This window comes from Cebidichthys violaceus, unplaced genomic scaffold, assembly GCF_023349555.1.
Source record: "Cebidichthys violaceus isolate CVI_PGR_0920_01 unplaced genomic scaffold, fCebVio1.0.p SCAF_53, whole genome shotgun sequence".
NCBI classification, from domain to species: Eukaryota; Metazoa; Chordata; class Actinopteri; order Perciformes; family Stichaeidae; genus Cebidichthys; species Cebidichthys violaceus.
Genome location: NW_027176739.1, coordinates 350,818 through 375,991, shown reverse-complemented (window position 1 = coordinate 375,991; position 25,174 = coordinate 350,818). Strand labels below are relative to the sequence as shown.

The 25,174-nt window shown below is 38.8% G+C and overlaps 2 protein-coding genes across 2 annotated transcripts; one reads left to right on the top strand and one right to left on the bottom strand.

Annotated features, from left to right (window-relative positions):
• Positions 1–576: 576 nt before the first annotated feature.
• Positions 577–8,771, bottom strand: taf9 (TAF9 RNA polymerase II, TATA box binding protein (TBP)-associated factor). The gene is made up of 7 exons (XM_068731781.1): positions 8,684–8,771; positions 7,692–7,773; positions 6,231–6,367; positions 5,420–5,554; positions 5,261–5,342; positions 4,393–4,506; positions 577–1,021 (listed from the first exon to the last, which is right to left on the bottom strand). The coding sequence occupies exons 1-7, from the start codon at positions 8,717–8,719 to the stop codon at positions 867–869; spliced, it is 741 nt and encodes a 246-aa protein (XP_068587882.1). The 5' UTR covers positions 8,720–8,771; the 3' UTR covers positions 577–866.
• Positions 8,772–12,691: 3,920 nt separating this feature from the next.
• On the top strand, positions 12,692–24,577 carry LOC137888388 (homeobox protein CDX-1-like). The gene is made up of 3 exons (XM_068731782.1): positions 12,692–13,364; positions 20,639–20,787; positions 21,996–24,577. The coding sequence occupies exons 1-3, from the start codon at positions 12,845–12,847 to the stop codon at positions 22,245–22,247; spliced, it is 921 nt and encodes a 306-aa protein (XP_068587883.1). The 5' UTR covers positions 12,692–12,844; the 3' UTR covers positions 22,248–24,577.
• Positions 24,578–25,174: the final 597 nt, after the last annotated feature.

Here is a 25,174-nt window from a genome sequence, read left to right as displayed (position 1 = left end):
CATGTCGAAAAAAGTCATAGTATAACATGTTTAAAAAAATCATAGTATAACATGTTGAAAAAAGTCATAGTATAACATGTCGAAAAAAGGTTATAGTATTGCGCGTCGGAAAAAGTCATAGTATAGCGCGTCGGAAAAAGTCCTAATATAACATGTCGATAAAGTCATAGTATAGCGCGTCGAAAAAAGTCATAATATAATGTCGAAAAAAGTCACAGTATAGCATGTCGAAAAGTCATAGTATAACATGTCATAAAAAGTCATAGTATAGTGTCGAAAAGTCATACCATAACTTGTCGAAAAAAGTCATAGTATAGCATGTCGAAAAAAGTCATAGTATAACATGTCGTAAAAAATCATAGTATAACATGTCGAAAAAGTGATAGTATAACATGTCGAAAAAAGGTTATAGTATAGCGCGTCGGAAAAAGTCATAATATAACATGTCGATAAAGTCATAGTATAGCGCGTCGAAAAAAGTCATAATATAACATGTCGAAAAGTCATAGTATGATAAACATGATATATTATGACTTTTTTCCATTTAAGGCAGTTTGGGTAAGAACTGAGGCAGTGTTGACTTTAACACAGTTTATTGTAAATCAGTGGAACATCAGATTTTCACTTTGAATCCAGCATCAACAGTCTGGTATATACGGTATATACGGCTGGTTGTACCGGTCGACTAGTCTCCTCAGGTTAAACATACGGTCTAGAAAACTAAACTAACAGTTCTTCTTGAGCTGGATCAGTTTCTGGTGAGAACAGTTATCAGGGGTCAACCTAGTTTTTCATTTTTCAGGATTATTAAAAAAGGTGATTTATGTGTTTAGTTTTTGTAAAAAGAGCCGCTGTCCGTCGCGCTGTCATAAAGCGTCATAGTCGTCGTCGTCCTCGTGTTTCCTCTTCAGCGAGTCGCTGGAGTTCTGCGTCACCATGTTGGTGGTGATGAGGATGTTCTTGGAGCCGATCAGAGACGGGTTGATGAGGACGTTGGAGATGGCCGGCGTGGACGGCGTCGCTGTCGGAGGGAGAAGAGCAGCGAAGGGTTAAACTCTGTTCAACTCTAACACCTCTATCTGGTGGTAAAGGAGTAGTTCCATCACAGCGTTCTACCCAATGATGCTGAGAACCATCCGTCCTCATCTGGACGAGGGTTTATCTCACTGCTAACGAGGATTAGCCTGCGTAGCTAAATGTGGTGCATTTACTTGATGGCTCTAGTTAAATAAAGTGAAAAAGAAATTAAATTAAAGTTTGATATCTATGTAAATAAACATTGTATTAAATATGAATTGTGATTGGACAGATTTTATGGACTTTTAACTTGTAGTTATTAAACAACTATTTTTGTCCAAAACACTTGATTTTTAATGTTTATTTGGTGTTTGAATAAAGATGAAATCAACAGCTTTCTTTGATGTAAATATATAAATATAAATATATAATTAAAGCTGCAAGCAGCATTGATCGGGCCCTCGCAACTACGCGCACGTCGAGGGTACCGGCAGGACTCTGGTTGACGCGGTCATGCATTTCTGTGACCATCATACACTGCATGCACGAGTTAGATGATATTTCTGCGTCGACCAGCAGCATAGCAAGACCATGTTGCCAGGCATTATGCCTCAAATATTTTGAGTTTACTCCGATGCAATCATAAATGTAAGCCTGTTAAGATCATTAAGAAAATGAATGTGCGTGAATGCGCTTCAGTGTTTGGAACATAACAGACTTGTCAGTTTACTGGGTGCAGTGTCCTGCTGATTGTATTTGGACTCACATGAAAGTTAACAGAACAGTAGTGTCATTTGCTTTTACTTGAACACTTCAATTTAACACTGTTTTCATTTTAAGCTCTTCTGTAACTTTAGATTGTAGTGTGAAGCATTCATTGCAACATTTATTCTGATTCTCATGTAGAAGCTCTGAACAGATCATTTATACTAATGCCCACTGACATGGTTTGAGAACCACTGTTGTCTAACTTTAGCTCTCCAAGCATCTTAGTTTGCACATATTTAGATCAGAGAAGTCTTTTTCTCATGGTGTGTCCACAAACCCTTTTATTAAGTTCAGTGTTCGGGCCGCTGTAATTATAGAATCCTGCTTACGTCCGTGGTTGCCAGTAGGTGGCGCTATGACTATGAGTTAATATTGGCATGCAGAAGTCCTAAAATCATGACAGTAATCAAGCACGTCAACTTTGGGACAGTTTTGACAAAGAACAGTTGAGTTACAACAGCTTGATGGATGATGGCAAACCATGTAAAATGGCCGCTACACCAAGTCCATGTTTGATGAATTCTAAACTTTTAATCACAAAGGTCTTTAGATTGTTCTGACCAAATTCTAAGCTGATCTGATTAATTACCTAGGACTAGTTCGTAGTGCAGCACCTGGAAATGGGAAAAATACACGAGAAATTCATACAAAATTAGAAATGGCTGACTTCCGGTTGGGTTTAGAGCATGGACCCCTACGACTTTTTTTTAAATCCACATGTGATACACCTGCTTACTTAATTTCATACATCTAGGTGAAACGTACTGCGAGGGCTGCATCGTCGAAATATTGTAGGGGGTGCTATCGAGCCGAGTTGCCACTCTGAAGCATTAAAATCACATCAGATAACTACATTCAGGATTTTAAATGTGTGTGACAAGTTTGATTTTGTTTTGAGTATTTTTAGCCCCTCAAAAACACCTTTGTTTTTCATGGCGAGGAATGCGTCGCCACGGCAACGGCATTTCACGAAACAACAAGCTTTGAGTAACTTTTAATCACAAAGGTCTTTAGATTGTTCTGACCAAATTCTAAGTTGATCTGATTAGTTTCCTGGGAGGAGTTCGTTAAAGTAGAGCGCCTGGAAATTGCAAAAACGACACTAGAAATTCAGACTAAATTCAAAATGGCTGACTTCCGGTTGGGTTTAGGGCATGGCCCCAAGAGACTTTTATTTAAGTCCACATGTGATACATGTGCCTACCAAATTGTGTTAATCTATGTGAAACGTACTGCGAGGGCTGCTTCGTTGAAATTTTGTAGGGGGCACTATTGAGCCGATTTAACACTCTGATTGAATAAAATCATATTATAGAACTACATTTTGGCCTTGTAATCTGTGTGTCAAGTTTGCTTGTGTTTCGAGCTTTTTTAACCTCTCCAAATGACCATCGTTTTTCACGCCGAAGACTGCGTTACCACGGCAACGTCATTCGACGAAACATCAAAAGCTTAGAGAACTGGCATTATGAACTTCTTACATTTGTGTGGAACAAATTTGATGTTGATCTGATTTTCCAACTAAGAGAAACAAGCCAAAGTATAAAGACTTTAACTTACTGTTGCCAGTAGGTGGCGCTATGACTATGATTCAAAATTGGCTTGCAGATGTCTTCAGGCCTGGAGTTTAATCAAACATGTGAAATCTGGTAAAGATCTGATGATGCGGAGTCGAGTTACATCAGTTTATTCGTTCATGGCGAAGGATCGAAGTTCGCCGAGCCGCCACGTCACCACGCTTCGACAACTTCCTACAATTTTCACAATGAAGCATTATCAACATCTTAAGGCTTTTCTGACAAAACTTTAGAGGGATCGGAATAATCTGTGAGGAGCAGGATGTCAAAGTACAAAACGTACAACTTCCAGTTGCCACTAGGTGGCGCTATTACTATGATTCTAAATTGTCATATACATGTGTTCAGGGTCAGGATGTTATGACATATGAGAAATTTGGAGCAGATTAGGCAATGTACAGCCGAGTTACAACAACTTCCTGTTTCATGGCGAATGGTGTTTTTTTGCCGCCACGCCACGGACACATAGTTCGATAACTTTTTGATCTTTGAGTATCGTTTCACTGCCAAGGTCTCAAGAGCATACTGACCAAATCTGAAGGCAATCGGGTTTAATCTCTAGGAGGAGTTTGTTAAAGTACGGCGCCTTGAAACGGTCCAAAAACGTCATAAAATTCAAAATGGCCGACTTCCTGTTTGGTTTAGGATATACCTCCTTTTGACTTTTTTGTACGTCCCATCACGTTCCACATACCTACCAAATTTCATACAGCTAGGTGAAACCCAAAGTTGGGGCTACTCTGTAGGGGGCGCTATCGAGCCAAAATGTCATGCCGCAGCTGGACACCCCAATAATACTGGAATTTTCACCACGATTGAATTTTGTGCCAAATTTCAAAAGATTCCCAGTATCCCAAGCACCTCCTTTTTGCGATGAAACTGGTACAATAATAATAATAATAATAATAATAAAAAACATTAGAATAACAATAGGTCCTCCGCTCCGACTACGTCGGTGCTCGGGCCCTAAATATAAACACATACTGGTGTCAGACTTTAGATGAGGGACTGGGAGGAAACGGGTTCTTACTGGTTTTGGTGGCGGCCGTCTGAGAGGGCGGTGGGATCTGAACTGTGAACCTCTGACCCGTCAGAGACACCGGAGTTCCCACTTTAGTGGTGACGGAGTGGACCGACGGAGTTCCTGTGTGGAGAGAACGCGGGTCAGAACACACTGGTCCAGTACTAACAGACTCAGAACCAGACCGGACTCCACAGAGAAGAACCCATCTAAAGACAGTTAAAATATATATATTTGAATCTGGTTGGGAGACCTGCCTACATTTCCCAGAATGCATTTGGTAAAACAACTGTATTTAGTGTTCAAATGTTAGTTTTAATTGCAGAATAAGCCCCTGTAACTGTTTTAATTCAACTTTGTGTAAACTTTACAGTAAAAAAACGTTGATTTAATCATTAAAACATCAAATAATCTGTTTTAATTCAACTTTGTGTAAACTTTACAGTAAAAACACGTTAACTTAATCATTAAAACATCATATAATCTGTTATAATTAAACTTTGTTTAAACTTTACAGTAAAAACACGTTAATTTAATCATTAAAACATCATATAATCTGTTTTAATTCAACTTTGTTTAAACTTTACAGTAAAAACACGTTAATTTAATCATTAAAACATCATATAATCTGCTTTAATTCAACTTTGTGTAAACTTTACAGTGAAAACACGTTAATTTAATCATTAAAACATCAAATAATCTCTTTAAACCTGATGTCTCTCATGGGTAAACATTTTAAATACTAAAATGATGTCGATATTTTCTCTCCTACGATTCCCAGAATTCCTTCTGGTAGCAGTGTTGAAGGTTCAACTTGTGAATATGAGCGCGTACGTAGCCGCACTGCATTCTGGGTAACCCTCTCGCCTTTACTCACCAAGGGTCGGCGTGCCCGGTCTGCTGGAGACGGCGCCGACGCTGAGCCGAGGAACCGATATCCTGCCGGCCGACGACGACACCTGAGAGGAAGCAAAGGACAGAAGAGCCGTTGAGTGGAGGAGAAGAAGAAGACCGCCAAAATAAAAGACGTTTGTACCTTCTTCTGCACGGTCTTCAGTCTGTAGTTGGGTGCAGTCAGACAGTAGCGGTCCGGAGGGAGTCGGGGTCCGGTGTAGGGTTTGATCAGAGGGAGGGGGGTCTGGTTCTTCTGCCTAGCAACCTCCAACAGGAACTGAACAGAACACATATAAATATCATGAACATATATATAATATATACAAAATATATAAACAGACAAGAGATGAAGCAGCAGCAGCTTCTCCTCTTAAGAGAGAAACAAACTAAAACCTGTTTGATCAGATCCAGTCTTCATCTTTATAGAGGGAGGAGAAACGTCCTTTATCTCTCTCTCTCTCTTTAACTCTCTCTCTCTCTCTCTCTCCCTCTCTCTCTCTCTCTTTAACTCTCTGTCTCTCTCTCTCTTTACCTCTCTGTCTCTCTCTTTCTTTAACTCTCTGTCTCTCTCTCTCTCTTTCTTTAACTCTCTGTCTCTCTCTCTCTTTACCTCTGTCTCTCTCTCTCTCTTTCCGTCTCTCCCTCTCTCTCTCTCTCTTTCTTTAACTTTCTTTACCTCTCTCTCTCTTTCTTTAACTCTCTGTCTCTCTCTCTATAACATTATATTATATTATATATATATATATATATATATATATATATATATATATATATATATATATATATATATATATAATATATATATTACGGAATAATAAGGCGCTGGTTAACGGGTTAACCGGCACCGGTTAAAGGGTTAACCAGCGGCGGTTAAAGGGTTAACCGGCGCTGGTTAAAAGGTTAACCAGCGCCGGTTAAAGGGTTAACCGGCGCTGGTTAAGGTGGATTCTTACGTCTCTTGGCGGCGGCGAGGTGAACGACTGGTCCATGCGACACTGGATCGCCAGCTTGATGTCGTCGGCGTCCACGCTGGACTTCTTGGCGTGCGTGGCGTAGATCTTGGCGTCCTCGATGATGGTCGTCACGTATCCTGTGAACAGAGACGGTAGAACCTGAACAGCTGACGGTCTTCTTCATGTGTCAGGACGGGTTTACCCGCCTCACTTTAAAGAACGCTTGCTCTAACTAAAACGATAAATGAAAACCTTTTCAGAATAAAATGCAGCACCGAGTCTCCGGCTCAACAGCTGTGAGAATTAACCTTCTTCAAAGCTACACTGTTTATCTCAGCCAAAAGCTAAGATTTCCAACTGTCCTTGAACGCATCATTGTCAGAAAAAGCAACCCAAATAAAAGAACAAAAATTAAACCGTTAGTACGAACTAAAGCTGTAAAAAACATGAACCAGTGAACGTTACTAAAAAAACTCTTTAAAAACGTGAACAGCTGTAAATATTTAAATACGTAAAGAACACAGAGCCTCTGCTTTTATTTTAACACTTGAAATATGAACCTCATGCTACAATCTGCTCCGTTTGTCTGGTGAGAAACGTTGAATGTTAAAATATCAACAGCAGCATCATGTTGTATGTCAGATATATTATTAGAGGTATTGTTAGAACTGTAGTAGTATTATTAAGTACCATGTGAGTACACTAAAGTTTAATTTAAAATCTGAAACAAGCAGAGACTTGATTAATAATAATAATGATGATTGTAATAATAACAATAATAATGAGAAATGTATCATAAATGTTTTGTTTGAAGGAGTAATTTATTATTCATAATTTTAGCATTTGATTTATTCTACTTATTTCTTTTCTTCTTATACATTTTGTTTTGAAATAATTGGACATTATTGTTTAGGGGCAATTACATTAGCTGCAACAACAATAATAAATAATAATACATAATAATAAATAAATAAAATAAATAATAATAATGAATAATAAATAAAGATAATTAATAATAATAGTTTATAAATAATAATAAAGTTTATAAATAATAATAATAAATAAAGACAATAAATAATATTAATAATAATAAATGAAGATAATAAATAAATAAAATAAATAAAGATAATAAATAATATTATTAATAATCATAATAATAATAATAAAGATAATAAATATACTAAATATAATAAATAAAGATAATAAATAATAGTAATAATAATAAATAAAGATAATAAATAAACCACAAGAGAAACACAAACTTCTGCAAGACAAGTGTGTTTTTAACCTTCATAAAATATAAATATAAATATACGTGCTTCTGTGTTATTGGTTTGAGAATTAATATGAATAAATATTGTAAACAAATAATTCTAAATATACAAAAACAATGTAAAGCAGAAAGTCTTCTTTTGAGCTTCAACCTGAAGTTAAAGCATAAAGTTCAGCTGATCGACTCACTGTAGGTGAACTCCAGCATCTGGTTGACGACTCGGGGCTCGTACTCCGTGATCCCCATGTCCTTCAGGATCTGGACCATCACCTGAGGCACACAGAGGGTCCATCAGAGGACAAAGTAATACATAAAGATATGTTAATATATATATATATATATATATATATATATATATATATATATATATATATCAACATGTACCTCTGAGATGTAGTGCAGTAGAAAGTACAACATGTACCTCTGAGATGTAGTACAGTAATAAGTACATGTACCTCTGAGATGTAGTACAGTAATAAGTACATGTACCTCTGAGATGTAGTACAGTAGAAAGTACAACAAGTACCTCTGAGATGTAGTACAGTAATAAGTACAACATGTACCTCTGAGATGTAGTACAGTAATAAGTACATGTACCTCTGAGATGTAGTACAGTAATAAGTACATGCACCTCTGAGATGTAGTACAGTAATAAGTACAACATGTACCTCTGAGATGTAGTACAGTAATAAGTACATGTACCTCTGAGATGTAGTATAGTAATAAGTACAATACTCCTCTCAGATGAAGTATATCGTAGTATAACAATAGCTCAAATGACCGTTAATAATCGCGTGATCCACCGGAGACACAGACAAATGAACTCTGTGTACAACGCGAACATGAAGTCGCTCGTGTTTACAACCTTATGGCACTTTATCCACGAGCTCCCGGCTAGGCTAACATGCTAGCCGTGTGTGTGCTAATGTTGTGAACGGTAGTCCAGCGCTAACGTTAGCCTACAAGCTACCGGCTAAGCTAACGCGCTAGCCGTGTGTGTGCTAATGTTGTGAACGGTAGTCCAGCGCTAACGTTAGCCGAAAAGCTAACGGGTTCAAATAAATGTGTCGTTTTTTTCGGCGTTAACTGCGACGTTCTAACGTGAACCACGTGCGGACGTCATTCAAACCGCACCACAAAGACTAATAAAGTGTAAAATACTCCGTTTTGACAACGATACCTGAGCGTCTTTCGGGATGGTTTTAGGAGCAGACATTTTAATTTTTCCCCCGCGGCTCCCTCAGCTTCTTCTTCTGCGGTCTGAGAAGGAGCAGCGGAGACAGACAGCGGAGCTCTGTGGAGCGACTCCTGCTGGTCAGAGCCGGTAACACATCGTCACTACACCCGCAGCACGAAACGAGCGTTAAAAAGGACTTTGATGCTTTAATATTTAATAAGAAATGTGGTCTTTTTATTTTCGTTCAATTGAATATATTACACTTAAAATGAGAACATTAAAGTGATGAACACATGAATGCATCGATATCTGTAATACAATCATATAACATGTATTATTCTGCACCATGAATATTGGGTATATTTTGTGACTAATACTTTTCTACTGAAGTAAATATTTTGAATTCAGGGCTTTTACTTAAAACAGAGTATTTCTACACTGTGGTATTAGTACTTTTACTTCAGTAAGTACTTCTGGTTGACATGAAGCTAATTTAAATAAGTGTGTAAACTGTTCAGTGGTACATTAATCTGTAAGAATCCATCATATTTTGTACATGAAACAGTAATATTTGTAAACTTGTCATTAAGTACTATTCTTGAGTAATGTACTCCTCCTCCACTAGTAAACCTGTGCTTATTGAAGTTTAATGGAGTACTTTTACATGTTGATATTAATTATATTAAAGAGCGTTATAACAACATTAAACCAGCAGGAGGCGCTGCAGGAGAACACCCTGAACTCTGACTGTCTTTCTAATCCTCCTTCTTCTTCTTCTCTTCTCCTTCTTCTTCTTCTTCTTCTTCTCTTCTCTTCTTCTTCTTCTTCTTCTTCTTCTTCTTCTTCTTCTTCTTCTTCTTCTTCAATGTACTGTCTCTCACACACTTCTAGTGTTCTCTAAAGTATTCACTCTTTACTTCAGTGAAAGTACTAATACCACCCGGAGAAAATACTCTGTTACGAGTAAAAGTCCTGCATTTAATATCTCACTAAAAGTACAGAAGCATCAACATATATTTAAAGTACCAAAAGTGAAAGTACTCATCATGCAGGATAATAAACTTTATTGTTATAATTATTGATCACTTTAAAGGTGGAGCTCATTTCATGACTTTAGCTCTTCACTTATCCACCAAGAAATCTACCCAACACTGAACAGGTAGAGAACAGAGTACCTGAACATGTAGAGAACAGAGTACCTGAACAGGTAGAGAACAGAGTACCTGAACATGTAGAGAACAGAGTACCTGAACAGGTAGAGAACAGAGTACCTGAACATGTAGAGAACAGAGTACCTGAACAGGTAGAGAACAGAGAACCTGAACAGGTAGTGAACAGAGTACCTGAACAGGTAGAGAACAGAGTACCTGAACAGGTAGAGAACAGAGTACCTGAACAGGTAGAGAACAGAGTACCTGAACAGGTAGAGAACAGAGTACCTGAACAGGTAGTGAACAGAGTACCTGAACAGGTAGAGAACAGAGTACCTGAACAGGTAGAGAACAGAGTACCTGAACTGGTGAAGTTGTGTCTGAACAGATAAACAATGAGCTGAAACTCTTTGTGACGTCATACATAAATATATATATTGGTTCTATAATGATCTAATATTGATTAAAGATGTTTCTTCAGACGTTTACAACGTTAAACTGAGTTTGTCTTTACTTTAGAATAAAACAGATCATAACTTCAGTTTATGATATTGTGCTGTTAGACTCCTCCTCTCAGGTGACCTCACTGCTTCCTGTGTGTGTGTGTGTGTGTGTGTGTGTGTGTGTGTGTGTGTGTTAACACAGGCTGAGGACTTCTTTCATTGATCACTTGTCTTTATGTTTTTAGTTTATTTCACTTTGACACACACAGTTAAACCCATTCACATTTTTCTTTGATGTTTGAGATTACATCTTTTCAGACCTAAAACATGAATTTTAATGATTTTTTGTTTTTTGTTTTGTTTACACAATAAAACAATCAGGGAAAGAGTGAAACTTTGTCTCTTTATTAAATTATTATGATCACAAAAGACGGAGGGAATTTGGCTCATTATGATTATTAATAATAATATTATGGAGAAAAAATACAGTTACTGTGATGTAGTAAAAAGTCGCAGCATTGTCCTGAATTTTTGTTAATTTTGAGAAAGCCTATTAATGTTAAAACTGTATTACACCATTTAAGTTCTATTCATTTCCGTCCATTTATATTTTATCTATATATATCTATGTATATATAATAAATAGATAAATATTTATATCTTCTTTTCTATTTAAATGTATTTACTTTCTTTGATCATCAAAGAAACACAAAGCTGTTTATAGTTTATGAATCAGACATTCAGAGATTAATAACAACTAATCAAGAAAACAGAAAATAACTGAATTGGTTACTTTGATCTTAAACATGTGGAAAGACAGACTTTAATTTACAACATAATAAATACATAACACATATAATAATCTACATACAGATTCTAATATAAAACCATGAATATAAATTCATGTTATTAACATTATCAATAACAACATAAGAACACGATTAACATGAAACCTGTGAGGTTAAAAAGATCAAAAGTGAAACCAAAAGAATACATTTAATAACTGAGATATAAAACACATTATTACATTGTATTATATTTCAAAATGTGACATAAACTTTATTAAACTGACTTCACTAAAGTTGGAATCTGATGGATTTGTTGACGTTTAATTTAGTGACAAACTGTTTATTTCATCAGGAGAAGTAAAAGTACACACTAAATATATAAAAATATATTTAATTATGAGGGAAATCCTTCATTCACAATGTACTGAAACTAAATGTTTAAAACAAATGCAGTGTATTAAAAAGTACAATATGTACCTCTGAGATCAAGTATTAAGTATAAATCAAAGATACTCAAGTAAAGTACAAATACATCAATTGTACTTGAAGTTAAACACATTCCATCACAGAGACAGAAATATAACAAAATAAGATGTTTAAAGTTTAAAGTTTAAAACAGTTGAAGTGTTTTAAAGTCTCTTTATTCTATTTCACTTGTTTGATGAATATGTGACAAAGATCAAGTATTAATAACAACTATAATCATTATCATGAATATTAATACTAATAATACTAATAATAACAATGATATAAAACAAATGTAATTTATGTGACATAAACTTGATTTAAAACATATTTAAATGTTTTCATTGAGATGAACGAAACGTTTTGTTTAGAGAGTTCAGTTGTTTGTTTGATAGTTGATGTTTGTTTTTAACATTTAGATTTATGATTTTTAGCTGTGCTTTTTTCATGGGTTTACTGTTTTTGAAATTAATATTATCATTATTATTATTATTATCATCATTATTATTACTATTACATTCATATTATTATTATCATTATTATTATATTATTATATTCATATTCATATTATTATTATATTCATATTATTATTATTATTATTATTATTATTATTATTATTATTATTATTTAACACACAACATAAATAAAAACGAAAAGTGATGAAGCGACTCTGACAAAGGAAATATAAAGAAGCGGAATAAAATTAACTTAAAAATATAAATAAATAAATAAATGACGCCGTCGCGCTGACTGACGACATGTTGGTCTTTTTTTGTTTTTACCGTCATTTGTAAGTTTGTCTCTGTCGCTTTGAAGGCGGCCTTTGAAATGCAGCAGCGGACTGACTGTCATGCAAATGAGTCCGATAGAGAGAGACTGTGTGTGTGTGTGTGGGGGGGGGGGGGGGGGGGGGGGTACAGACCCGCTGTGGATTGTAGTCCGTAGACGAGCTTTAACTCCGCCGATGAAAAGAGGTGACAGGTGGTTCATGAGTGGTGACACCGAGGATGAGGAGCGAGGAAGAGGAAGGGAGGAAGGGAGGAAGGGAGGAAGGGAGGAAGGGAGGAAAGGAGACGCTGAGGGAGGGAGATAAGGGCCATAAAGTGTCCATGTGACCGGCAGCGGTTTTTAACGGGCGTGCAGCTGATGGAGCGCGCGCACAGAGGAACAGAGAGAGAGAGAGGACAGGTGGAGGTGAGGACAGGTAGAGAGAAGACACAGCGAGGCTCACGGTACCTGTCGTCAGGTGAGAGAGCGCGCGAGGAGCGAGGCAGGCTGGACCCGCAGTATGCTGAGGGAGTCCCCTCACCTGGAAAGATGTACGTGAGCTACCTGCAGCTGGACAAGGACCCCGCCATGTACCCGCACCAGAACCCGGTGACCCGCCACGCGGGCCTGAGCCTCAGCAGCCCGCAGAACTTCCCGGCCCCGCCGCAGTACTCGGACTTCGCCGGGTATCACCCGCACCACCCGCACCCTCACCCGCACCACCACGGCCTCAACAACGACTCTCTGTCGGCCCAGCAGGTCGGATCGGGCACCGGCGGCTGGAGCTCGGCCTACCCGCCTCCGCCGCCTCCGACGCGGGACGACTGGTCGTCGCACCATTACGCGGCGGCGGCGGCGGCGGCCGCAGCGGCCGGGGGTCCTCCCTCCGCACCCGCCGGTGTGGGTCCCACCCTGGGGTTCAGCCCCCCGGAGTTCTCCGGACAGTCCGGCCTGCTGTCCACGTCCCTGAACGCATCATCTGCTGCGGGGCAGCTGTGTCCCGGATCCCCGCAGAGGAGGAACCCGTACGACTGGATGCGGCGCAGCTCCGCACCGCCCTCCAACCCAAGTAGGACTTTAATACAACTTCACATATCTAATCTTTATTGAATTGATCCTGAGGAGGAGGCAGAACATCAAAACATGGGGGGGGGGGGGGGGGGGGGGGGGGGGGTTGGAAGTTGGGCAACTGAGCTGCAAAACACTGAATAATTATGATTTAAATGTGAATATAAATATGATATTTAAAGGGAAGAAATCGTCTAAATAATAGCCTGTAGCCCTTTTATAATAATAATAATAATAATAATAATATAAGCGGGTTTGTTTGTTGGATCATAGGTTTTTTAGATTTTCTTAAATTCAGTTCTATTTTTCCTTCTTTCTATGATTTTATATTATTGTTATTTCTCTGAATATTTAGTGTTTTCTCTCATTTTATGAACTTTTTCTTCATCTGTCTGTTTGATGTTGTGCATCGACAGCGCAGCAATAATCGATCATCTTCAAAATATAAAGAACATCAATAATATGATACTATGATTATATAATAATATGATAATATGATACTATGATTATATAATACTATAATAATATAATACTATGATTATATAATAATATGGTACTATAATACTATGATACTATAATAATATAATACTATGATACTATAATAACATAATACTATGATACTATATGATGAGAGGTGAAGTATGTCGATATCGATAGTCAGGTCTCCTCGTTCCCACCGTGGTCCCGTCATCCCGGCGCGGATCAAACGTGTGAAGCCGGTTTAGAGGCGTTGTGATGCTAATGCCCCCCCCACACCCCCCCCCACACCCCGGCTGGAAGCGACTCCGGGCGGCTGAGCTCGTCCTTTGTCCTCCGCTTGTCTCCTCTTGTCTCTGGGCGGAGAAGACAAGAGTTTACAAGACAGTCCGCACTTTGAAGTGTGTGAAGTGTGACCCGAGAGAGAGTGTGTGTGTGAGTGTGTGTGTGTGTGTGTGTGAGTGTGTGTGTGAGTGTGTGTGTGTGTGTGTGTGTGTGTGTGTGTGTGAGTGTGTGAGTGTGTGTGTGAGTGTGTGTGTGAGTGTGTGTGTGAGTGTGAGTGTGTGTGTGTGTGAGTGTGTGTGTGTGTGTGTGTGTGTGTGTGTGAGTGTGTGTGTGTGTGTGTGTGTGTGTGTGAGTGAGTGTGTGTGAGTGTGTGTGTGAGTGAGTGAGTGTGTGTGTGTGTGTGTGTGAGTGTGTGTGTGTGTGTGTGTGTGTGTGTGTGTGTGTGTGAGTGTGTGAGTGTGTGTGTGAGTGTGTGTGTGTGTGTGTGTGTGTGAGTGTGTGAGTGAGTGTGTGTGTGAGTGTGTGTGTGAGTGTGAGTGTGTGTGTGTGTGAGTGTGTGTGTGTGTGTGAGTGTGTGTGAGTGAGTGAGTGAGTGTGTGTGTGTGTGTGTGTGTGTGTGTGTGTGTGTGTGTGTGTGTGTGTGTGTGTGTGTGTGTGTGAGTGTGTGTGAGTGAGTGAGTGTGTGTGTGTGTGTGAGTGTGTGTGTGTGTGTGTGTGTGAGTGTGTGAGTGAGTGAGTGAGTGTGTGTGTGTGTGTGTGTGTGTGTGTGTGAGTGTGTGTGTGAGTGTGTGAGTGTGTGTGTGTGAGTGTGTGAGTGAGTGAGTGAGTGTGTGAGGTGAATCAACTTCTCAGGATGAACACTTGAATAGTTCTTATTCATATCACATATCATGAAGGAGGAAGTATAAAGAAAGTAAAAGCACAAACTTGGCGGTGGAAATGGAACAAAAAGTCGTCTCTCAGCCAGAAGACCGATGTTTGTTCTCAACCAGAAGTCAACGGTGATTTATTCCTCACGTAACTTTCCTAATTAGTTACTTCTGTAACTGTTACTTATTTCACCATCTTCTTCTAAACCTAACTAAGTTGTTTCCTGTGAAGTCCAGAAGTTTATTTTGAAAGGACTGTATTCATGTAACAAGCTGAAGTTGGTAAACGTAGGAAAACGTACGAGGATACGTTGAATCCAGACTATTGTTTCTTCCTCTGTTCACGTGAATGAGAACGAGGATGGACTGAAGGGGTGGGGGGGGGGGGGGGGTTAAAGGAAACGCTATATAGCTGCTCTGTGTGACTCTAGATGGAGCATAATGTACTAAATGAACATCATGCTGTATTGAAGAAGACTGTAAACTAGAGATTGAGACCATAAACTCATGTTTACAATGTTTACTGAGGGAATAAATCAAGAGAGAAGTAGAGTCATTTTAGACTAGACTTCTATACAACCAGAGGAGTCGCCCCCTGCTGGACACTAGAGAGAATGCAGCTTTAACTCATGAAGCTCTGACTTCACGTTAGTACGCTCGCTCTTTGGGCGCCATGATGCTTGAAGATTGCCAGTAATTTTAGCTAAATGTTGTACTTATACTTATAACATACTATGTTATATTTATGTCCAGACGGTATAAAAACACATTTGAGCTGACGGTGTGAACAAAACCAGAGTATTTTGTTGGTACGGAGCCAAGTTCATCAAGTTCATCAAGTTCATCAAGTTCATCAAGTTCACACATTTCATGAGGGAATCTTAAAATCAGTGATGGAAGTGCTTTGATAGTGTGAGATGAACAACTCGTTAAAGTGTAGTTCAGAAGATCAGAAATCATGAAGACTTTAGTGAAACGAAGTGGAGAATACTTGAGTACTTATACTGCATGAAGTGGAGAATACTTGAGTACTTATACTGCATGAAGTGGAGAATACTTGAGCACTTATACTGCATGAAGTGGAGAATACTTGAGTACTTATACTGCATGAAGTGGAGAACACTTGAGTACTTATACTGCATGAAGTGGAGAATACTTGAGTACTTATACTGCATGAAGTGGAGAATACTTGAGTACTTATACTGCATGAAGTGGAGAATACTTGAGTACTTATACTGCATGAAGTGGAGAATACTTAAATACTTATACTGCATGAAGCTAAGAATACTTGAGTACTTATACTGCATGAAGTGGAGAATACTTGAGCACTTATACTGCATGAAGCTAAGAATACTTGAGTACTTATACTGCATGAAGTGGAGAATACTTGAGTACTTATACTGCATGAAGTGGAGAATACTTGAGTACTTATACTGCATGAAGTGGAGAATACTTGAGTACTTATACTGCATGAAGTGGAGAATACTTAAATACTTATACTGCATGAAGCTAAGAATACTTGAGTACTTATACTGCATGAAGTGGAGAATACTTGAGCACTTATACTGCATGAAGCTAAGAATACTTGAGTACTTATACTGCATGAAGTGGAGAATACTTGAGTACTTATACTGCATGAAGTGGAGAATACTTGAGTACTTATACTGCATGAAGTGGAGAACACTTGAGTACTTATACTGCATGAAGTGGAGAATACTTGAGCACTTATACTGCATGAAGTGGAGAATACTTGAGTACTTATACTGCATAAAGTGGAGAATATTTGAGTACTTATACTGCATAAAGTGGAGAATACTTGAGTACTTATGCTGCATGAAGTGGAGAATATTTGAGTACTTATACTGCATAAAGTGGAGAATACTTGAGTACTTATACTGCATGAAGTGGAGAATACTTGAGTACTTATACTGCATGAAGTGGAGAATACTTGTGTACTTATACTGCATGAAGTGGAGAATACTTGTGTACTTTTACTGCATTAAGCTGAGAATACTAGCATACTTATACTACATAAAGTATACTACCCCCCCACTGTACGTTCACGATATTACAGTAAACATCACACAGTAGAGAACATACCTATTAACGTCACTGTAAACCACATGTGTGTTTTGCTCTTTCAGGCTCGTCCGTCTTACTTAGCGGCAGGGCGGACATGTCGGAGTGTCCGTGTCATAATAATGACGTCCTGGAAACTGGTAATTATAAAAAATATGCTCAGATGTGACGCAGTGATGAATACGAGATAAATACAAGCGTTAGTGAAGGAAAAGTATCAGGTATGCCCCTGATATTTGTATTGTTTTTCTTCTCATTAATAACTTCAGTTTTATCGTTTCAGGACTCTTAAAGTCACAGCGTTGTCTGAAGGGTTTAAGTGCAGTAAAATGAGGAGATTTGTGTTCCTGCATTTAGACATTTATACACATTAAATATGATCATATGAAGAGTATGAGTCTGGCTCCCCGAGGACTTTAGACTCCAGTATTTCTGCTCATGACTCACAGTCACAAATCACTTCATTTTAAAGGAACGGTTCAACTTTTTGGGGAAAGTTTCAGTCACGCTTCTGCGTTTTATTAATATTGAATTATTGACACCTCTCCTCTCCTCTCCTCTCTCCTCTTCCCTCTCTCCTCCTCTCCTCTCCTCTTCCCTCTCCTCTCCTCTCTCCTCTGAGAGAAAACAATTAAATAAATAAACATGAAGCGACGTCACGTGTTCAACGTCTGAAAAAGGGCTTAAGATAAGAACCGTGGTGAGCTTAGCGTAGCGTAGCTTAGCTTAGCACAAAGACTGGAAGCAGGGGGAAACTGCTAGCCTGTCTGTGTCCAACAGAACGAGGTCTCATTAGCGGCTCTTTATCGGGTCGACGGACAATCAAACTGTTACTTTTTACTTTCTAACAAATGAAGCAGAACGTGAACGCTTCGGACAGATGTCCCCCCCCCCCCAAACTAAAATGTTTGAGTTCTAAATTCCCCCCGGTGACCGATTAGAGGACGTGTGTGTGTTTAAAGACGAGAGACGCTTCACTTAATGAAGCTGTTGTGTGTTCAGTGTTAATGTTGAATCAGAGCGTGTTAAAGAGAGCTGCTTTAATTCACTTTGATGTTTCGTGGTTCACTAGTTTCTCTTTCATTCTCTGGAGGTTGTTCTGTCGCTTCGCTGTAGTTGATAACAGAGCAGATACTGTAGAGTCATTAGCTTCATGTTGTTTAACACAGAGCTGTCTTCATTCAACGTCTTTCATGTCTCACAGAAGAATACTCTAGTTTTCCTTCTAAAGTCCAGCAACTCGTTACATGAAAACATGAATGGAGCCTTCTTTAGATGAAGGGGTGAGTGATATGTTAATTCTGCAGGTTTTAGGTTCTTGTTGATACCGACCCCTCAGGAAGATCACTGGGTTTTTAACACATTTTTTATTGTGGCCAAGTGGTGGAATTACAACTTCCTTTATTACTTCCAGGAGGGAACTTCCAGTTCTGCAGAGTGAATCCGAAGCTTCACGTGTTAAAGCTGCATTCTCTCTAGTGTCCACCAGGGGGCGACTCCTCTGGTTGTATAGAAGTCTAGTCTAAAATGACTCTACTTCTCTCTTGATTTATTCCCTCAGTAAACATTGTAAACATGAGTTTATGGTCTCAATCTCTAGTTTACAGTCTTCTTCAATACAGCATGATGTTCATTTAGTACATTATGCTCCATTTAGAGTCAAACACACCATAAAGCAGGGGATGATTTAGGGGCGGGGCTACACGCTGATTGACAGGTCTCTACCAGAGACGTATACGACGTCTCTACGTCACTCCTCCTCAGTCCTGATGTGGTCACTTCCTGTTCACTGGTTGATAAAAACAAGATGGCGACGGGCTAAACGCCGAACTCGAGGCTTCAAAACATCAAACAACAAACCAATGAGTGACGTCATGATGACGACGTCCACTTCTTCTATACGGTCTGTGGTTACTTCCTGGTCCGTCATGTAATAGAATCACATTGGAAAAGAGACGAAAAACTGGATTATTTTGTGCAATAGTCGATAATGAAGTGAAACATACTGGACATTCGTTATGATTGTGCATTTATTATCCTCACAAAGCACAAAGTTATCCTAAAATAACCTGTAGTCCTGATCTTTCTTTATTTAAGTCAAGGGTTTTAGATTATTAAGTCCTCTGAGGCATCCGGAACTATCCTACATGTCTAAAAATGCTTTCAAATTCAGCCTCATATATATATATATATACTTTTAGTGATGTTAAATTCAGTGTAATGAGTAGTGACAGACATCGGACAGAGGTAACACATGAACACTTGGTCCATAAATGAATAAAAGCAGATACGGGGTCAGTTTATGCAAATCCACCAGAGGCAGGTTGTGTATTTGAATACAGGAGTCCTGGTGAGAACACAGATCCATCAGTGTGTCCAACACTGTGAGTGGTTTTATAACACACAATATAAAGTACTACGCTTTCTTTCACTCACTAACAGTCGGTGTGATTTTGTGTTGTTTTTTTTTACTCTTTAGCAAAAACTGTAAAGAATCAATCAAACTGTCCAACACATTCTGTTTCAAGCAACAGCTGTTTCAGTTTAACCAGAGACTCGTAGCAACAATAGACTGAATACAAGAAGTGGACGATTTGAAGCCTCGAGTTCGACGATTTGGCCGTCGCCATCTTGTTTTTTTGCCACCAGTGAACAGGAAGTGACCATATCTGGACTGAGGAGGAGTGACGTAGAGACGCCGTATACGTCTCTGGTAGAGACCTGTCAATCACTGTGTAGCCCCGCCCCTAAAGCATCCCCTGCTTTTTGGTCTGTAACTTGAAACTAGAGATTGAGACCATAAACTCATGTTTACAATGTTTACTGAGGGAATAAATCAAGAGAGAAGTAGAGTCATTTTAGACTAGACTTCTATACAACCAGAGGAGTCGCCCCCTGCTGGACACTAGAGAGAATGCAGCTTTAACACGTGAAGCTTTGAAGAACTTTAAAGAACCAGAAGTTGATGCCTGGTTCCCTAGTCAAGCCCCTAGCCCCTTACTCTTTAGTTTTAGGTTGATTTCCTCAGTAACAGCTATTGGAACATTGTCATTTTTACTGTCAGGTCATCTCCATCCTGATTGGAGTCAATGGAAATGTTTGTTTTGCTTAGGAAGGTTCCTAACTGAGTGAAATTACCCGGAAGTATCTAAGTGTCCTCTATGATAAGAGTTTGAATTCTCTAAATGCTAAGGAAAGGTGCTTCAATGCTTCCTTTATTAGCTTCTTTAGCATAGGAAACACCGGACCTTCCTTTACGAAAGGAATTTACTTAATACTCCTTTACGTAATAAATCAAGAGAGAAGTAGAGTCATTTTCTCATAGACTTCTATACAACCAGAGGAGTCGCCCCCTGGTGGACACTAGAGAGAATGCAGCTTTAACTCATGAAGCTTTGGATTCACTTTGCGAAATTTGAGGTTGCTGCAAGAGAAGATTAACACCGCTCTCATAAGCTTTGAACTGACGGTCACAGTCTCTTTACATTCACACTGAAGATATGCAGCAACCTGCAAGTAAATTCAGATTTAAGTGTAACTCTTATTTTGTTTGTGTGTTTCACAGACGGAAAGACGCGGACTAAAGACAAGTACCGGGTGGTTTACACCGACCACCAGCGTCTGGAGCTGGAGAAAGAGTTTCACTACAGCAAGTACATCACCATCAGGAGGAAGGCGGAGCTCGCCACTACGCTCGGCCTGTCGGAGAGACAGGTACACCAACACGCTAACAGATCATTGTTATTGATCAGGACTGCTGAGACGATTTCACTGCAGCTTTAACAGGTTTTAGGTTCAACGTAGTGACGTGAACCTTGATGTGATTGTTATTGAATTCAACCTTTGACAGTGATGTCAGAAAATTAAACCATTAAGGCCTTTACAGACCGGGGACATGCCAAATGCTCCCCATTGAATTAGATACGTCTAGGGCTTTTATTTTGAAAGGTAGAGTGAATGTATGAAGAGAACTGGGTATATATATATATATATATTATACATATATATATATATATATATATTATATATGTATAATATATATATATATATATATATTATAAATATAAATATAGGCACACCTGGACCACCCGTTCCTCTGGTTGATGCCGTAGACTTTCTATGAGAAGTGGACGTAGTCGTCATGACGTCACTCATTGGTTTCTGGAAGTTTTGAAGCCTCGAGTTTGACGAGTTCGACGATTTTGCCGTCGCCATCTTGGATTACGGTCGTCGCCATCTTGTTTTTTGCAACCAGTAAACAGGAAGTGACCATATCTGGACTGAGGAGGAGTGATGTAGAGATGCCGTATACGTCTCTGGTAGAGACCTGTCAATCAGTGTGTAGCCCCGCCTCTAAATCATCCCCTGCTTTATGGTCTGTTTGACTCTAAATGGAGCATAATGTACTAAATGAACATCATGCTGTGTTGAAGAAGACTGTAAACTAGAGATTGAGACCATAAACTCATGTTTTCAATGTTTACTGAGGGAATAAATCAAGAGAGAAGTAGAGTCATTTTAGACTAGACTTCTATACAACCAGAGGAGTCGCTCCCTGGTGGACACTAGAGAGAATGCAGCTTCAACACATGCATTTATTTGCAGTGCGAAAGCTCATTTAAAAAAAAGATTGTATTTTTAAAGCGTCGTATTTTCACCGAAAGTTTTGACAAATAACAGTTTGAAAAAAATATGTATTCTCTCTCATATAATATTCCATATTTTTCTTATAGTCAACAAATCTCACAAAAATGTCCAAACCAACATGTTGGTTCGTCTCGAAATACTGTCTGACTTTTCCTGTCTGTGGCCTGATGGTTCCTACTGAAGACGTAAATCTTTAAAAAACACTGTTTCATCATTAATTTGTAACAAATAGTATAAATAAAAGCAGCTTTTTTTTTTGTTTGTTTTTGCTCCAGGTGAAGATCTGGTTCCAGAACCGCCGAGCCAAGGAGCGCAAGATCAACAAGAAGAAGCTCCAGCAGCCGGCCTCCTCCACGACCACGCCTCCCGCCGGCAGCAACGGCGGCGGTGGAGGAGGAATTGGAGGCGGCGGCGTCCTCCTCCACGGAAACGGCGGGAGCAGCGTCGCAATGGTGACGAGCAGCAGCGGCAGCAACGGGATGGTGTCTCCTTCCTCCCTGCCTTTGAACATCAAGGAGGAGTACTGAGATACGTTTTATTTGGACGCGGATCTCGAGGATCTGGACTTAAAAGTTACCCCCCCACCCAAACGAACTGAGAAACTTTCTACATCCTTCCACATTTTCTATCCGTAAAATTTGAGATCCGACCCGCAACAGGACGTCTTTCTCCCATCAGACTGTTGATTCGATGTTTGCTTGCTGCAAAACTCTTACAGAGCAACAAGTTTGAGAAAAAAAAAGACAGAAAAGTTTCACATTTTTGAGCCGTCCAATCGCTGCACACTCGTTTTTAATCCCAAAGATACCAAAATGACATGTTTGAACGTTTCCATTTGATGGAATGATGCAGCCATATAAATAAAAACGTAATTTAGCTGCAATGAAGAGCAGATACAGAATATATAAGATACTGTCTGACAGTGTGAAAGATATGTGTGTTCTTTTAACTCTAAAGCTACTTAAAGAGGGTTTTCAGGGTGAATCCAGTTTCCAGATATTTGTGTTTTGCTTTATGATGATTTAAAAAACAACACCACCTATCCTGCTTCTTTTAGAAATATCTTCTGCACCCTTGAAGGATTATAAAATCCAGACTGTAGCAGAGTCAGTGTTTGGATGCAGGTCATGTGATCAGGAACAAACTCCCGAAGACGAGCCGCTGGTTCTGGAAGTGGTTTTTTTGCCATTTAGAGTTGTTTCTTTCCACATCGTCCTCGATGTTACTGAATATAATCCTGAACAGTTTAAACAAGCATACGGGTTTATGTTCCGACCACCAGTTTGAATTGTTTGCCAGAGCGACCATTGTCACAGGTTAAGTCAGGTGAGGTTTCACAGTAGTGACTAGAACGGGCAGTAAAGTAGTAACGTTATAAAGCGTAGAGAGTAAATAAATAAAATGTAACAACTTAATGCTTCAGCCACACGCTCTTGTCACAGCGTAGGAAAGATCATTGCTATCTGCAACCAGTGTAGTATTACAGCATGGAGGAATCAACGAGCTGGCCAGCTAACTCGTTGGCTAACTGAGTAATTCCACCATGCTGTAAAGCTACACTGGTAGAGCTAGCATGAGCTGAACCCTGGGCTGGTTGGAGTTCATTTCTTCAGGGAAGTTGTATGTCTTGCAGGGTTTTTCTTTTAAATCAAAGTAGCAGATATTTTCTAACACAGTAGTTCAACCAGGAGAGATTCATGTTCATGTAAGTCGTAGAAGAACCCCAATTATGAGTCATGTGATGTGATGTCTTTTTAAAAAAGATTGTCTTTGACTTCCAGAACCAGGGGTGCCTAAAACAACACCTATTTAAATGTGACTTCTGGAGTGTTCACACCTGCCGTTAACATGTAACCACCTGTGATCTCACTTATAATATATATATATATGCAAATAAACACGTACATCATTTCTGTTTGAAAAGACCAAATGTTGTTTTTACGATGCGGATGCAGCGATGCACTTCCGGTGTCTATTCTGCCAGAAATGAAAAGATAAAGTCTAAACAATAGAAACTGGGGTTGCGTTGTGATATTCCACATTAACTATTTAATGCGCTAAAACAGTGTGTGAGGTTTCTTAGTATGTCCGAGACCTTGGTATGAAACCAATAGATTGTGAATTTGAAACTATTTCCTGGTGAAATATTACAGTATATACAAACGCTGGCATAAATATCCCACAATGCAACGCGACAGTGATGACGAGGAGATTTCTGACGCAGCGTGGGTCTGTTTTTTTGGTCGCGTTCCAGATATTTGATGCACTCGTACAATTTTTCTGAATATTGTCTTTGTGTTATTTTGTGTTATTTTTTGACAAATCTGCTCTTTGTTGTTAACACATATGAGCTAATTTCAATCATGATACTGAACTTGTGTCCTGGTGAACAAAAGTATTCACAACCTTTACTTAAGTAAAAGTATCACTACCACACTAAAAATATTCCATGCAACCCCCCCCCCCCCAAAAAAAAGACAAAAGTATGAATAGGACAGCAACCCTACCAACATCTGATGATCTTATAGAATATGATGCATTGATGTAGAATAAACTAAACAGCAGGATATAAAGGAGTTAAGATGCAGCAAACACCTTAATGCAGCAGGTGCAGCAGGTATATCAGTGTGGTAGTAATACCTTTACTGCAGTAAAGTGTCTGAATACTTCTTCCATCACAGCAAAACACACCTGAATCTCCTTTCTCTTCTGCTTCACAAACACTAAATGTCTTGTAAATTATTATGATCTCAGACTTTATCATGTTTATGTTAATAACTGTAATTTGTAAAAAAAAACAAAAAACAAACTGACCACGTGTTAATTTAACATGTATTAAAGACAAACAACAAGTTTCCATCATGTCTGTTTTCTTCAAACTACAAGAAAGAAAAGTCTAAAACAATGCATGCTGGGAAGTCATGTTTATTTAAAAATGTAATTAGTTTTGTTTTCTTTTAAATGATTAATAAGTTTAGTGAGCTCACCTCATCTTTTCAAATCAGCTCAACTCATGTTTATACATCCTGAAAATGTAAACTAAACATTTTAGGTTTAATTCACTTTTAATGAATAAAGTTATATTTGCAAGTTAATGATAAAAAATGAGTAAATTCTACTACCTGATCTTTCTTTACTCTCATTTTACATGAGAGTTAAATCACAATATGTTTGTAAAACTTTATTTGTCAACACAAACAGGAAGTAACAGAGAAACAAAAGCCCTTTTTCAGACATTAAATATGTAACATTGATGACTTTATTTATCTGTTAAATTCGGACAGAGGAGACTTTTACGTTATTGTTCATTACAGCTTCATTCAGTCATGACAGTTACTCAGCTTTGTTGTTTATGTATTAATTCATTATAGTCTGATTATTACTGTGGCTGGAGGAGGAAAAGATCATCTCCACAGACGGATCTCCTTAACGATGTACAATCGGCTCAACTAGT